Below are 16,466 nucleotides of genomic sequence, written 5' to 3'. Positions count from 1 at the left end.
TTATTATTATTAAGTTGAAAGGAGGACAGACTGCCAAATCTCTCTACCCCGACTACATTTGGCAGTGTTTGTTTTGTGAAGGTGGTTGGTGATTGGCACTGTTGCTGCTCAGAAATCACCCATTGGCAGTCTTGGTAAAGCAGCTGGGTATGAAATGACTTGATAGATAATCCATTGACCTCTAGCAAAGAACAAAGAAAAGTACAGCACAGGAACAGGCCCTTCGGCCCTCCAAGCCTGCGTCAACCATGCTGTCCGTCTAAACTACACTTCTGGGGTCCATATCCCTCTATTCCCATCCTATTCATGTATTTCTCAAGATGCCCCTTAAACGTCACTATCGTCCCTGCTTCCACCGCCTCCTCCGGCAGCAAGTTCCAGGCACCCACTACCCTCTGTGTTAAAAAAAAAAACTTGCCTCGTATATCTCCTTTAAACCTTGCCCCTTGCAATCTCTAATTCCTGCCATCAGAAATGATGGTGTTTCTGCACCGTTTCTTGTAACTTCTGCTGCTGTTGGATGCCTTGCTTATCAGCACTATAGCCAAGCTAGGAATAGCAAACCCGTAGGGATTTCCCTCCCAAATGTTTGTGCCACTGTCACACACACCCATTGCACTTCAACAGGTCCTTAAAATGCTTCCTTTGCCCAGCATGGGAACACTGTGACATTTGAACTCTCTGTACAGGATGTGTTTCAGCGATTTGTCATTCATCCAAACACCATGCCCTGCCCAGCACAGCCGAGCTTTCCGTGGCATTGTCACAAAGTGATTTGATTTTCCAGCACCTGTCTCCGCTTCCTGCCCTTCCACACACATCCTGGTTATAAACCTTGGTCACCACTGGGCACGAACCCGCAGCACACCAATCCCCGGCACCATGTATCACTGACCCATCAGCCTGTGCCAATTGTTCATTTCCATGTGATTTCCTCCTTCATGTTTTAGGCATGTTTTATTCCACCTCCTTTCTCCTAACCTGCCAACTTGAGTTAACAAATCCCAGCGTACAAAAAACTGCGAGACCATCGTCAATGTTTTCAGTTGGCCACCAGAAAGTATTTTTTCCCCTCCTCCCTCTTTCCCCCTCACCTCCTCCTCCCTCTTTCCCCCTCCCCCTCTCCTCTCTACCTCCCCCTCTCCTCTCTCGTTCCGCCACCCCTTCGTCTCTTTTTCCACCTCCCCCTCCTCTCTCTTTCTCTTTCCCCTTCCCCCTCTCCTGTCTCTTTCCACCTCCCCCTCTCCTCACCCCCTCCCCTCTCCTCTCCCTTTCCCCTCCCCTCTCCTCTCCCTTTCCCCTCCCCCTCTCCTCTCCCTTTCCCCTCCCCCTCTCCTCTCCCTTTCCCCCTCCCCCTCTCCTCTCCCTTTCCCCCCTCCCCCTCTCTGCCTCCCCTCTCCTTTCTCTTTCCGTCTCCCCCTCTCTCTTTCTGCCTCCCCCTCTCCTCTCCTCTTTCCCTCTCCCCTTTTCCTCCCTCTTTTCCCTCCTCCTCTCCTCTCTCTTTCCATCTTCACCTCTCCTCTCTTCCCCCTTCCCCCTCAACTCCCCGTTTTCCCCCTCAACTCCCTGTTTTCCCCCTCAATTCCCTGTTTTCCCCCTCAATTCCCTGTTTTCCCCCTCAACTCCCTGTTTTCCCCTCCACTCCCCGTTTTCCTCCTTCACTCCCCGTTTTCCCCCCTCCACCCCCCTTTTCCCCCCTCCCACCCCCCTTTTCCCCCCTCCCACCCCCCTTTTCCCCCCTCCCACCCCCCTTTCCCCCCCTCCCGTCCCCATTTCCCCCCTCCCGTCCCCCTTTCCCCCTCCAGTCCCCCTTTTCCCCGTTCCAGTCCCCCATTTCCCCCTCCAGTCACCCTTTCCCCCCCTCCAGTCCCCCATTTCCCCCTCCAGTCACCCTTTCCCCTCCTCCAGTCCCCCTTTTCCCACTTCCAGTCCCCCTTTTCCCCCCTCCAGTCCCCCTTTCCCCCCCCATCCACCCTTTCCCCCTCCAGTCCCCTTTCCCCCCTCCAGTCCCCCTTTCCCCCCCTCCAGTCCCCCTTTCCCCCCTCCAGTCCCCCTTTCCCCCCTCCAGTCCCCTTCCCCCCCTCCAGTCCCCCTTTTTCCCCCCTCCAGTCCCCCTTTTCCCCCCTCCAGTCCCCCCTTTTCCCCCCTCCAGTCCCCCCTTTCCCCCCTCCAGTCCCCCCTTTCCCCCCTCCAGTCCCCCCTTTCCCCCTTTCCCCCTCCAGTCCCCCCTTTCCCCCCTCCAGTCCTCCCTTTCCCCCCTCCAGTCCCCCTTTTCCCCCCTCCAGTCCCCCCTTTCCCCCCCTCCAGTCCCCCTTTTCCTCTCCAGTCTCCCTTTCCCCACTCCAGTCCCCCTTTTCCTCTCCAGTCCCCCTTTTCCCCCCTCCAGTCCCCCCTTTCCCCCCTCCAGTCGCCCTTTCCCCCCTCCAGTCCCCCCTTTCCCCCCTCCAGTCCCCCCTTTCCCCCTCCAGTCCCCCCTTTCCCCCCTCCAGTCCCCCCTTTCCCCCCTCCATTCCCCCCTTTCCCCCCCTCCAGTCCCCCTTTTCCTCTCCAGTCTCCCTTTCCCCCCTCCAGTCCCCCTTTTCCTCTCCAGTCTCCCTTTTCCCCCTCCAGTCCCCCTTTCCCCCCTCCAGTCCCCCTTTTCCCCCCTCCAGTCCCCCTTTTCCCCCCCTCCAGTCCCCCTTTTCCCCCCTCCAGTCCCCCTTTTCCCCCCTCCAGTCCCCCTTTTCCCCCCTCCAGTCCCCCTTTTCCTCTCCAGTCTCCCTTTCCCCCCTCCAGTCTCCAGTCCCCCTTTTCCCCCCTCAAGTCCCCCTTTTCCCCCCTCAAGTCCCCCTTTTCCCCCCTCCAGTCCCCCTTTTCCCCCCTCCAGTCCCCCTTTTCCCCCCTCCAGTCCCCCCTTTTCCCCCCTCCAGTCCCCCTTTTCCCCCCTCCAGTCCCCCCTTTTCCCCCTCCAGTCCCCCTTTTCCCCCCTCCAGTCCCCCTCCCCCCCCAGTCCCCCTTTTCCCCCCTCCAGTCCCCCTTTCCCCCCCCCTCCAGTCCCCCTTTTCCCCCCTCCAGTCCCCCCCTTTCCCCCTCCAGTCCCCCCTTTTTCCCCCTCCAGTCCCCCTTTTCCCCCCTCCAGTCCCCCTTTGCCACACCTCCATCCCCCTTGCCTCCAGTCTCCCTTTCCCCCCTCCAGTCTTCCAGTCCCCCGTTTCGACGCCTCCAGTCCCCCTTTTCCCCCCTCAAGTCCCCCTTTTCCCCTCGCATCAGTCCCCCTTTTCCCCCCTCCAGTCCCCTTTTCCCCCATCCATTCGCCCCCCCTTTTTTTCCCCCCTCCAGTCCCCCTTTTGTCCCCCCGCCAGTCCCCCTTTTCCCCCCTCCAGTCCCCTTTCGCCCCCTCCAGTCCCCCTGTTTCCCCTCCAGTCCCCCTTTCCCCCTCCAGAATACACAAACCCTATATGTCCCCCTCCAGCCCCCTTGTCCTCTCCAGTCTCCCTTTCCCCCCTCCAGTCCTCCAGTCCCCCTTTTCCCCCTCCAGTCCCCCTTTTCCCCCTCAAGTCCCCCTTTTCCCCCTCCAGTCCCCCTTTTCCCCCCTCCAGCCCCCTTTCCCCCCCCCAGTCCCCCTTTTTCCCCCTCCAGTCCCCCCTTTCCCCCCTCCAGTCCCCCTTCCCCCCCCCAGTCCCCCTTTCCTCCCCCCCTCCAGTCCCCCTTCCCCCCCCTCCAGTCCCCCTTCCCCCCCCCCTCCAGTCCCCCTTTCCCCCCTCCCTTCCCCCTTTTCCCCCCTCCAGTCCCCTTTTCCCCCCTCTAGTCCCCCTTTTCCCCCCTCCAGTCCCCCTTTTCCCCCCTCCAGTCCCCCCTCCAGTCCCCCTTTTCCCCCCTCCAGTCCCCCTTTTCCCCCCCTCCAGTCCCCCTTTCCCCCCTCCAGTCTCTCTCCCCCCCCCTCCAGTCTCCCTCCCCCCTCCAGTCTCCTTTTTCCCCCCTCCAGTCTCCCTTCCCCCCTCCAGTCTGCCTTCCCCCCCCCTCCAGTCTCCCTTCCCCCCTCTCCAGTCTCCCTTCCCCCCTCTCCAGTCTCCCTTCCCCCCCCTCCAGTCTCCCTCCCCCCCCCCCCCTCCAGTCTCCCTTTCCCCCCCTCCAGTCCCCCTTTCTCTTTCTGCCTCCCCCTTTCTTCTCTCTCTGGCCCCCTCCCCCTTTCCTCTCTATTTCCCCTTTCCTCGCTCTTTTCACCTGCCCCCCTTCCTCCCTCCCTCCCTCTCTCGCTCTCCCTTTCTCCCTCATCTCTCTCTCTCTCTCTCTCTCTTTTAGACTCAATGTTTTCCTTGGTTCCCGCCCTATCAAGCAAAACCATATTTTCATTCTTCGGTGAAGGTGTTACTTCTTTATATTTTCCTCAACCCGCTCACGCCAATCTTCTGATATTTCTTTTAGGACCAGAAGTCTACTGTGGTGCCCCTGCAGAAGCTTATTGTACGTGAGATAGCACATGAGGAAAAGGGATTGTTCCTCATCAGCGCTGCAGCCCAGGCACCGGAGATGTACGAGGTACACACCAGCTCCAAAGAGGAGAGAACCAACTGGATGCAAATCATTCAACAGACTGCAAGCACAATGTAAGTGGCTTTGTATGGTAGGGCGAGTGGTACCCAGCAGGGGGTGAAATGACCAGCTGACCACCCCCTTGCCATTCAATGCAAATTAATATTTGGGTGTCATGGTGGAGCAATTATTGAAGGTTGGCATGCAGGTGGCGAGGAAAGCTAATGAGATGCTGGCCTTCATAACAAGAAGACTTGTGTATCGGAGTAGGGATGTCTTGCTGCAGCTATACAGGGCCTTGGTGAGGCCACACCTTGAGTATTGTGTGCAGTTTTGGTCTCCTAGTTTGAGGAAGCCCATTCCTGCTATTGAGGGTGTCCAGCGAAGGTTCACCTGACTAATTCCCGGGATGGTAGGACTGACATATGAAGAAAGACTGGATCAACAGGGCTTGTGCTCACTGGAGTTTAGAAGAATGAGACTGGATCTCCTAGAAACATATAAAATCCTGATGGGACTGGACAGGCTAGGTGCGGGAAGAATGTACCCGACGTTGGAGAGTCCAGAACTAGGGGCCACAGCCTATGAATAAGGACCATTCAGGACTGAGATGAGGAAGAACTTTTCTCAGAGAGTTGTGAACTTGTGGAATTCTCCACCACAGAAAGCTATTGGGGCCGGTTCTTTGGATAGATTCAATAGGGAGCTTGACTTGGCCCTTGCGGCTAAAGGGATGAAGGAGTATGGAGAGAAAACGGGAGTGGGATACTGAATTTGCATGATTCGATATGATCATATGAATGGTGGTGCAGGCTCGAAGGACCAAATGGCCTACTCCTGCACCTATTTTCTATGTTTCAATGTTTAAACACTTTTCTTATTTGGCAACTCTTCAAAGAAAAAACGAATCCTCGCAACCTGTCCTGGTACCTGTTGGTGCTAGTAGAAATTTACATGCAAGGCTGACTGTCAAGGAGAAGAAAGCTATGTCCAAGTTGAGAGGGAGGTTCTTGGAATTGTGTTTGGGCAGCTCAAATTTCCCCTTCACCTTGTATGGCCCACAGTTTATTGTGATCACCAGTCATTGTTCTCTCATTGGCCATTGATCTGACGAAGAACATTTCCTTTAGCAGTATTTCTAGACCCATCCTTGAGATACAAAATAAGGGGTTAAGCCAGTGGGGGGGGGGGGGGGGGGCACGCACATGCAACCCATCTGGGTTCTGTGTGAGACCCACAAGACATTTTGTTGACTGTTGCCAACGTGTTGACCCATTCTGCTGATTTTTGTCCTTGTAATGTTTTCCTAGCAAATGATTGAAGTGATTCACACGAAAAGCAAGGATAAGTGAAGTGAGGTGTGTGCTGATTGCTCAAAACATTGACTGTGAGAGCCGTGTACTCCCTCTGCATCCAAAGTGCAAATATTTATTTTGTTTTTGCCATTTGAAGTTGATGACACTTCTGTCAATGATTAAGCATTTTCTATAACTTGTTATGAAATGTTAGGTGTTATTAAATGTATTTACTTTCTTTAATGGGACCAGGGCAGCACAGTGGCACCGTGGTTAGCACTGTTGCTTCAAGCTCCAGGGTCCCGGGTTCGATTCCCGGCTTGGGTCATTGTCTGTGCGGAATTTGCACGTTCTCCCCGTGTCTGCGTGGGGTTCCTCTGTGCTCCGGTTTCCTCCCACGGTCCAAAGATGTGCAGGTTAGGTGGATTGGCCATTCTAAATTGCCCTTCGTGTCCAAAAGAAAAGGTTAGGTGGGGTTCCTGCATTACAGGCACAGGGTGGAGGTGTGGTGCCCTTTCCAGGGGCCAGTGCAGACTCGATGGGCCAAATGGCCTCCTTTTGCACTGTAAATTCTATGATACTATGAAAGCGCCAGTGACCCAGGTTCGATTCCGTCCTCGGGTGACTGTGTAGAGTTTTCACTTTCTTCTCGTGGATTAGCCATTGCTAAATTGCCCCTTAGTGTCCAAAGATAAGGTGAGGTTACAGGGATAGGGCAGGGGATTGAACCTGGGTAAGGTGCTTTTTGGAGGGTCAGTGCAGACTCGATGGACCGAATGGCCTCCTTCTGCACAGCAGGGGTTCTATGGTTAGTGAACAAGCTCAATTTCAGTCTTGCTGCCCACAGCAAAGAAGGCCGCCCACTTGTGCGGCCCACTCACTAACCTAGGTTGGTCATTGCTGGGTTAGACACTTGCATTGTTTATTGTTGGCTTCAAAGGGCCAATTTTTCAATTTTGTGGCTTGGCCACAGAAAACACCCATTGGGAATTAACTAGCGTGCTGCACTAAGTTTTCTGTCTGTGATGGATAGGGAGCTCACTTGGCATTGCCCACTTCACTTCATGCAGCTGGTAAACAAGACTCCTTGGTACAATTGGTATAAAGGCCTTGCTAACAAGATATCTGCCAATATAACCCCAGTCATCAAACCAGATTCTGCCCAATTACTTTTTTTTTTTTCTAATGCCACTCGGCAGGTGACGTCTTTTACTGGTTAGAAACTTCCAATGATGCCCAAACTTTTCAAAAACCCAGCGAGAAAAAGGTAGAACTTATCACCAAGGAAGCTCGCGAAAGGCTGGAACAGTTCCAATTCCACTCTCTTCAATCTGACCAGAGCATTGTGGATGTTCATTTCATCCATTCAAAGGGTGGCATGCGGCACAGGGATAGCACTGGGACTGCGGCGCTGAGGACCCCGGTTTGGATCCCGGCCCTGGGTCACTGTCCGTGTGGAGTTTGCACATTCTCCCCATGTCTGCGTGGGTTTCACCCCCACAACCCAAAGTTGTGCAGGGTAGGTGAATTGGCCACGGTAAATTGCCCCTTAATTGGAAAAAATATATTCTAGGGTATTCTAAATTTATAAAAACAAACCACATAAAGAACCCATTAAATCCTTTACGGATTCCGACCCTCACTATCTGCCCAACCCCTAGTTTAAGAGACATTAAATATCTTTCTCCACCTCCGCTAAATATGACCCAGCGCTGTGAATATCGGGACTGTTTTTAACCCCCTTGTTCTGGTTCAACCCTCAGGGGACAGGATGAAGATGAAGGAATCCCGAGCGAGTCTGAGGAAGACAGGCGGCAGCTGGAGAGCAGAGCCAAAGAGCTGAAAGGTATTTAATTGGACACATAAAGACGCAGGCAACCACAGCAAGAAACTACAGCTGAAGGTTTCAGACCCAAGCAGTGAAGAAGGGTGGGGCCAGGGCTCGAGTTTCCGTGTTTGGAAATTCACGGAAAGACTTTAGAAGTGTTTGCACTCTGAGAGACAAAATGAGATGGAGGGGGTAATGGGCTTATTTTAAGATTATTTATGTTTGTTCGTTTGGAGATTGTTGGACAGTCATTCAAAACTGTCAACCATGTACAAGTATTCTACCACTGAATAGAGGGAGGTTCAATTCTTCTTGTCTTTTCTTTTCTCCACCTCTTCATTTTGAATGCTTGCACACTGAGGGTGAGGTTCCAGGGCAATAGCCATGCCTTGAAAATGATCCGCACATGAACTTTGATGGAAAACACCATTGAATCGCTCTGTTGGGCGGGACAGCATCATCGACAACTGTTTATTTAGCACCTTTGATGCAATGAAACATCCATAAGACATGGGAGCAGAATTAGGCCATTTGACTCATCAAGTCTGCTCCGCCATTCATTCACGGTTGATATGTTTCTCGCCCTCATTCTTATGCCTTCTCCCCATAACCCCTGAGCCCCTTATTATTCAAGAACCTATCTATCTCTGTCTTAAAGACACTCGGTGATTTGGCCTCCACAGCCTTCTGCGGCAATGAGTCCCACAGATTACCACCTTCTGATTAAAGAAATTCTTCCTCATCTCGGTTTTAAAGGCTCGTCTCTTCAGCCTGAGGCAGCGCCTTCGGGTTCTAGTTTCTCCTACTAGTGGAAACATCCTCTCCCATGTCCAGCCTATCTAGGTCTCTCCGTATTCCGTAAGTTTCAATGAGATCCCCTCTCTAAACTCCATCGAATACAGACCCAGAGTCCTCATATGACAAGTCCTTCATTCCGGGGATCATTCTTGTGAACCTCCTCTGGATCCTCTCCATGGCCAGCACATCCTTCCTGAGATACTAGGCCCAAGGTACTTGACAGGAGTGACCGTCAATCAATATCGCATTAAGACAAAGCCTAAAGGATTATCTATGTATGTTCTTTCAGAAGTTGCTGGACAAGTCATCAACAATGAGTATGCGTATCAACCTTATGAATATATGATGTATTCTATTACTTGAAGGGCAACTGAATTTTCCTTGCCAAGATAATATGGTAGTAGGGGGTGGGAGGCATGTTGCGGACGCACGTCCAACTCTTCAACTGGGATCTCGGATTAACACTTAGGAGCAGGAACCCGGTCTGCTTTTCCTCTTTCTGTCCCACAGCCAACGATTGCACATCCATTGTCAATTGGGGCTGAATTGTTACAGTAAGTTAGCATACCGTTTACAAAAATGTACATTTGTACCAGTTTTTCATTAATAAGGAAAATACAAAGGCAAATTTCCTCAAGCAAGCTTTTCTTTTTTTTTGATAGTGTCTTTACTAACAGAGTCAACTTATGATTTAATGGAAATTCTGTTTAGCTTGCAACCTGATGTCAAATATAGTGATTCAGGTTATTTGTTTCTGCTATTAGGGGATTCATTTTAATCAGGAACGGATAACTGACTCAGTCTTCATTTTTAAAAGTGTCACTTTCATGTTTGATTTTTCCCGCGAGATTTTTTTTTTGTGTGTCAAAGTGTTTTGGGGATTTTCTCCTCGCGCTCCTCCCAACGTCTGGGATGAGATTACTACAAGGATCAGCAGCCAAGTAATCCTTCTGCAGCTGTGAACTTTGACATGGTCGCTGTGTGATCACCTGTACTGGTTCCCGTTGTCTGAGGGCGTCAGAGAGGAATTTTCCTGAGTTATTTTTCTCTGTTGGCCCATTTGGAAGGTTGGGGAGGAGGAGGAGGAGGAGGGGAGAGAGAGAGAGAGAGAGAGTTGTCTCTTATCTTGTGAGGTGGTAGAACGGGTGTAATATTGATGTTTCCATCATCGAGTGTGGGCAAGTTCCCAAAGTTTGCCAATCCTTTTTGTGTATTCTGTATATTTAGCTTTGGCGCCCTTGCATTATGCCATCAGAGCCAAGTTTAACTCCCGTCTTCACCAAGAATGCAAGCACATTTTGGTGCAAGAGGTTCTGATCAATAGTGCCCTCTCCCTCAATTCCAGGGCACAAATGCAAATTGTAGGCCCCCAACTGCTAACCTGTTGGAATCTCCCGACTCAGCATCAAGTTAATTTGAACCTGGGGCTTTCAGCAAATTTTGCGGTGCTCTATGGCATTTCCCCTCCCTGATCGACTTGCTACTCTTTCACCCCCTTTCTCCCCATCCTCCTGCTGTGCCTGAGTTTAACGGGTGTTCAGTCATTCCATTTCGTTCTTTGAAACACAGAGAAGCTGCAGGAAAGAGACCAACAGATACTTTCACTCTTGGAAGAGAAGCTGAGACTGTACAAGGAAATTGCGGAGACCAGCGGGCACGAAGAAGCTTCTCGGAGTCTGATTGCCAGGTCCTTCTTCAGAGCCAATTCAGAGGATGCCCCAAAGGGAGAGTCGCTGCTCAAAGACGCAATGAAAGAAGGTCAGTTTAAAACAAAACTGCGGTCAAACTGCGATCGGTCATGTATTCCTGGAGCTGGAAATGCAGTATTTTATTCAGTCTGAACAAAAAGGTCAAATTCTGGATCAGATCACCCATTGGCATGTTGGGGCAGCAAATCAAGGGAAGGTTTTATAAAGAACTTGAGTTAAATTCATATTTGGAAAATGGATAGAAATCGCAGTCAAGAAGCCAATGAGTGGCCTGCATGTGTAGACTAAATACGGCAATGGTCTTCTGTTCAAAACATTACCGGGTAGTTAACCACCACTAACCAGTCTATAGACAGAGTTGGCAGCTTGCAAGATAGAAATGGCAGAGCGCCAGATAAATTTAAAGGACTTTCAATAAATCGTTATTGACCCAGTCCTGGAAGCTGGCAATTCTCAATCCCGTGAGAAAAATCTTATTTTTATATGATTTTGTTTTTGCACATCTGACTCATGCCAAGCCATTCTGTTTCCTAACCAACTTCGAAATGATCTTAAACCAACAAACAGTGACAAGTTATTACTTTAAATGGTGATGTGCGGCCAGCCAAATGAGTGGAACCTCGCTCCCAAATTAGAATAAGCAACTGAAAATTTCCTTCACATTGAGATTTATTTTTCATGAGTGGGATGTGGGTATTTCTGGCAAGGCCAGCATTTGTTATTCATCCTTTGTTGCCCTTGGGAAGATGGTGGGCCACCCTGTTGAACCACGGAAGACGGCATTGTGAAGGTAGGAGGAAGGCAAGATCCCAAGTGGAGGAAACTACCAATGTTAAAATGGTAAACGCGTTGGGGTTTTATGACGCAGTTTCCCTGAATCCCATTATGTAACAATGCCAGGGCAAGGCTTTGTTCACCTGTAGTGTAAACTCTGGTGAGTTGCAATGCTCTGGTTACTGCTTAGAGCCACAGAATAATACTGTGCAGAAGAGGCCCTACAGCCCATCGAGTCTGCACCGACACGTGAAAAATATCTGACCTGCCTGCCTAATCCCGTTTGCCAACACTCGGCCCATAGCCTTGAATGGAAGAGGTGCTCATCCAGGTATTTTTTAAAGGATGTGAGGCAACTTGCCTCTACCACCCTCCCAGGCAGTCTATTTCAGACCGTCACCACCCTCTGGGTAAAATAGTTTTTCCTCAAATCCCTCCTAAACCTCCTGCCCTTCACTTTGAACTTGTGTCCCCTCGTAACTGATCCTTCAACTAAGAGGAATAGCTGCTCCCTATCCACCCTGACAATGCCCCTCATAATCTAGCGAAAGCAACCCAAACCTATCCAAACTCTCTTTATAGCTTAAATGTTTCTTTCCAGGCAACACCCTGGTGAATCGCCTCTGCACCCCCTCCAGTGCAATCACGTACTTCCTATGGCAGCCAGAATTGCACACACAAATCCAGCTATGGCCTCACCAAAGTTGGATACAACTCCTGCATGACCTCCCTGCTTTGTAATCCATGTCACCCTATTAATCAGCCCTTCTGCCTTCAGAGATCTAAATTCCCCTGCAGCCCATGTGCCTTTGCCGCCTTCATAAGTCTCCCATGTGGGATCTTGTCAAAGGCTTTGCTAAAATCCATGTAAACTACATCAAGTGCACTGCCGTCATCTACACACCCAGTCACATGCTCAAATAAATTCAACAAATTTGTTAGGCATGACCTCCCTCTAACAAAGCCGTGCTGACTATTCGTGATCAAACCGTGCCTCTCCAAGTGGAGATAGATTCTTTCCTTTGGAATCTTCTCCAGTGGTTTCCCAACCACTGACGTGAGAATCGCAGGTTTGTAGTTCCCTGGCTTATCTCTACAACCTTTCTTAAATAGTGGGACCATATTAGCCGTACTCCAGTCCTCTGGCACCTCTCGCGACCCAGACAGAAATTACAAATTTGGGTCAGAACCCCTACAATCTCTTCCCTCGCTTCCCACAACATCCTGGGACATATTTCATCCAGGCCTGGGGATTTGTCCACTTTTAAGCTTGCCAACACCTCCAATACCTTGTCATTCCCTATGGCAATTTGCTCAAGAACCTCAGTCTTTCTCCCAAGTTCTATATCTACCTCCTCATTCCCTTGGGTGAAGTATCCGTTCAACACCCTACCAATGTCTTATGGCTCCACCCACAGATTTCCTGTTGGTCCCAAATGGACCCTACTGTTTCCCTGGTTACCCTCTTCCCATTAATATACTAGTAGAATATCTTGGGATTTTCCCTACTTTTACCAGCCAGAGCTTTCTCATATCACCTAATTGCTTTCTTACGCTTGATCCTGAACTTTCTGTACTCCACTAATGTCTCCGTTGATTTGCTTCCCTTGTACCTGCTCCCATGGCTCAGAGGATGAATAAACTACCCAGTGAGCTAGGCAGATCACTGAGGCCCCAGGTTCAATCCTTGGCCTGTGTTCATTGTGGGGTAAAAGCTGGGGCAGTCTCGTGGATTTCGGGGCCCCTGCACGTGTGGGAGTCGGTGGTGGCAGGGAGAGTCCTACTGTCCTACAGTCGGAATTTTCCAGCCGTTCGAGCTGGCGGGATCTTCCAGTCCTGCCGACGGCCCACCCCCGCCACTGCCTTCATGGCAGGGAGGAAACTCTGTTAACAACGGCGGGAACAGAAGATCGTGCCACTAGCCAATGGCGGACCGCATCCCCTGCCGTTAAACATACGCTGGGTTGCCTCAACAATCACACACTATGTTCCTGATCCCTAATTGGATAAGCCTGCTGGAAAGTGCACGTGCCGCGGTTAAAACACAAAAGCAGGTTAATACTTGGGAAAGGTGACTGCAGAATAGTAGTTCAGCAAGAATGGTCATTCCTTCACTGCCACTTGCTTGAAATCCTGAATGCGAACCTGTCAGCACCCACACCACACGGATTGTAATGGTTCGAGAAGGGAGCTCAACGCTCTTGTGTTCCTCAGTTTAGTTCTTTCAGGATGGTGAAGTTTGTCGTGTTAACAAAGAACAGCAAGCTGTGTTTAATAATCAAAGCTAATTTATTACACTACACTGAATTAGATTCAGGCATTTTACTCAGGAATTAGTTCAGTAAAGATTACACTAACCTACACTATTAACTATACTATTAGTTCAACTATCTCACAACTACACTGTCTTGCTCTCTCCCACTCTCTCCATCTATCTTCCAGAAGTCAAGGAGGCATGTGATATTTATGTGGTTGCTCTATAGCACCATCTAGTGACTGGAGTAATAACATTACATTAACCCTTTATGTGCTTTACAATATCCACATATTGTGACAAACGCCACCTTCTCGAGGACAACCAGGGGTGGGCAATAGATGCTGCTCTTGCTGATAAATGTCCCATGTTCCAAGAATAAATTAGACAAAAGCCTGTGTCTTCGGTGGAAGACAGGAAATAAAAACTGATCAGCTCATTCATTAGCTCATTCATCTTTCGGACAGGCAGCAGCCGGTCTATGGAGATAGGAGATCAACAGCACTCTGCTTTCGTCTTGCTGCCTTTTTAAAACTATTATCTGACCAGAAAGTGTGGTCACTTTTGTGACAACAAACTGCCGGCCATATCCTGGAAACCGCAGGCAGGAGATTTGCTTTGGTTGAAATCAATCGAATCACAAAGCACAATCTGAAAGCATGTAAATGAACTGAGAAGATGCAGACAGATGAGAATAGTTCATGCCCAAACGTTTTACTCGTCCATGTGCGATGTTGATGTCTGTTTCTCTGGTTCACTGTGAATTCATTCTGCTCATCTGAGTGAAGAATAGGAATATTTTGTAGTAGTTTCAGCTTCCGGCACTGAGTCTGCGTGTTTCACACAGTAATTCGGGTTGAGAAAGACCATTCCAACCACCTTGGTTTCATCCATCCAGAAGATCCTGGGCTGGATTCACCGCCCCGCCGTGCCACATTTCTGCCCTGACCCGCCGGCGGAATTCTCCGTTACGCTGGCCGGTAAATGCGTTTTCCCATTGTGGGGCAGCCCCACGCCGTCGGGAAACCCCCAGGTGCCGGCAATACGGAGACTCACGTCGCCGGAGAATCCCGCCGCTTAATTTCCACTCCTCCCATTCCAGCATCCGATTACTTGTTAAACGATTCCAGGGCTTCCACCCACAATCCCCCCACCCCCCCACCAAAACTATCAAAAGGTCCATTCCCAGTGGTGTTCCTGTAAAGAATATCATTGGGCGGCACAGTGGTAAGCACTGCTGCCTCAAGGCGCCGAAGACCCGGGTTTGATCCCAGCCCCAGGTCACTGTCCGTGTGGCGTTTGCACATTCTCCCCATGTCCGCGTGGGTCTCGCGCCCCACAACTCAAATCTGTGCAGGGTAGGTGGATCAGCCACGCAAAATTGCCCCTTAATTGGAAAAGAATTGTTTTCTTTTAAATAAAAAGTAAAAATTAAAAAGAATATCCTTGCACTAGTTCCATGTTTCCCTTTTATTAATGTGAACCCCGTGTCCCTTTTCCTATACTTGTATTTTAGACTGATGGACTTCATTACTTGCTGTTTGCTATCTTGTGTGACTCTAGAAGATCACATCTCTTATCTCCTTTCAAACCTATGTTTCTCTGCTGTTTGCCCATAACTCAAGGGCAGCACGGTAGCATTGTGGATAGCACAATCGCTTCACAGCTCCAGGGTCCCAGGTTCGATTCCGGCTTGGGTCACTGTCTGTGTGGAGTCTGCACATCCTCCCCGTGTGTGCGTGGGTTTCCTCCGGGTGCTCCGGTTTCCTCCCACAGTCCAAAGATGTGCAAGTTAGGTGGATTGGACATGATAAATTGCCCTTAGTGTCCACAATTGCCCTTAGTGTTGGGTGGGGTTACTGGGCTATGGGGATAGGGTGGAGGTGTTAACCTTGGGTAGGGTGCTCTTTCCAAGAGCCGGTGCAGACCCGATGGGCCAAATGGTCTCCTTCTGCACTGTAAATTCTATGAATTAGGAATCCGATCTTGCACGGGTTAGATGTCAAGTTAAGCAGCCTCTGCAGGATGGTGGCGCAGTGGTTAGCACTGCTGCCTCACGACGCCGAGGTCCCAGGTTTGATCCCGGCTCTGGGTCACTATCCGTATGGAGTTTGCACATTCTCCCGTGTCTGTGTGGGTTTCACCCCCACAACCCAAAGATGTGCAGGTTAGGTGGATTGGCCACGCTAAATTGCCCCTTAATTGGAAAAAATTAATTGGGTACTCTTAATTTATTTTTATTTATTTATTTTTTTAAAGTTAAGCAGCCTCTGTGTCGCCACATCAAGTATCCCCAGGTCTGGTGGCACAGGTTAGATGCAAAATAAAAGATCCTTCCACAAAACTTGCCTCAAGCACAGGTGAGCAATGTCCCACAGCAGCCGTTTGCGGCCCTGCCGCTCCCTTGCAGCGAGATTGCAAATTTAATGCTGCTGCAAACGGGTGTTATTTTGACATTGGCCCTTGTCTGCTGGGTGGTGCATTGATTCAGCCCAAACTCATTTTACACTGGGGCCCTTGCAGAAACGGGAACCATTCACCAATCCTGTCTGGATTGGCTTTGAACCAAGTTCGCAAAGTGAAAGATCAATGCCGAACCCAAGACACTAGGAAGTGCATGTCCTTTGAATAGTCCTTCCGGGCAGTGACTTAAGGTCAGGTGGACAAATTATCATTTGAAACAATTCTTTATTTTGGATGGTCAATGCTGGTGATGATGTGTCTGTGTTCTCGGGTTGTACATACATGGATTGTAAGGGGCAGCACGGTGGTGCAGTGGTTAGCACTGCTGCCTCATGGCGCTGAGGACCCAGGTTCGATCCCGACCCCGGGTTACTGACCGGGTAGCGTTTGCACATTCTCAGTTAGTACCACGTTTGAGACACAGAATTCCGGATTTGATTCCCACTCCAAGACTGGAACACAACGATGCAGTACTGAGGGCGTGCCGCAGTGTTGTAGGCACGGTGATTTGGATGATCCTGCCCGTCTGCCTGCTTGGGTGGCTGTAAGAGCTCCTACGGCACTATTTCGAGGAAGGGCAGGGGTGTTATCCCTGGTGTCTTGGCCGATATTTGTCCCTCAGTCAACATGGCAAAAAGAAAGTTATCTGCTCATTACCACATTACTGTTTGTGGGAGCTTGCTGTGCACAAATGGGATGTCCGGTGTCTGTGAAAACTGTTTTCTAAATGCAAATCTTACTTTCTGGGAGTTGGAGCAGTTTCAGGGTGGAAGACGGTCAACAAATGTTTTGTGGGTTGCGCTCCGAATCCAGATGGGCCGCAGATTGCCCGC

General features: G+C 50.2%; 1 protein-coding gene across 1 annotated transcript in view; it reads left to right on the top strand.

The window, feature by feature from the left end:
* Nucleotides 1-16,466, top strand: part of LOC119974459 (A-kinase anchor protein 13-like) — a 293,182-nt gene that overhangs the window by 253,408 nt on the left and 23,308 nt on the right. Inside the window, 3 exon segments of the mRNA XM_038813369.1 lie at nt 4,405-4,586; nt 7,571-7,653; nt 10,003-10,191. Coding sequence (XP_038669297.1) covers nt 4,405-4,586; nt 7,571-7,653; nt 10,003-10,191 — 454 coding nt within the window.

The sequence above is a fragment of the Scyliorhinus canicula genome, chromosome 12, assembly GCF_902713615.1.
Source record: "Scyliorhinus canicula chromosome 12, sScyCan1.1, whole genome shotgun sequence".
Lineage (NCBI taxonomy): Eukaryota > Metazoa > Chordata > Chondrichthyes > Carcharhiniformes > Scyliorhinidae > Scyliorhinus > Scyliorhinus canicula.
Note: the sequence above shows the minus strand (reverse complement) of the source record. Positions and strands in the feature narration are given on the sequence as shown.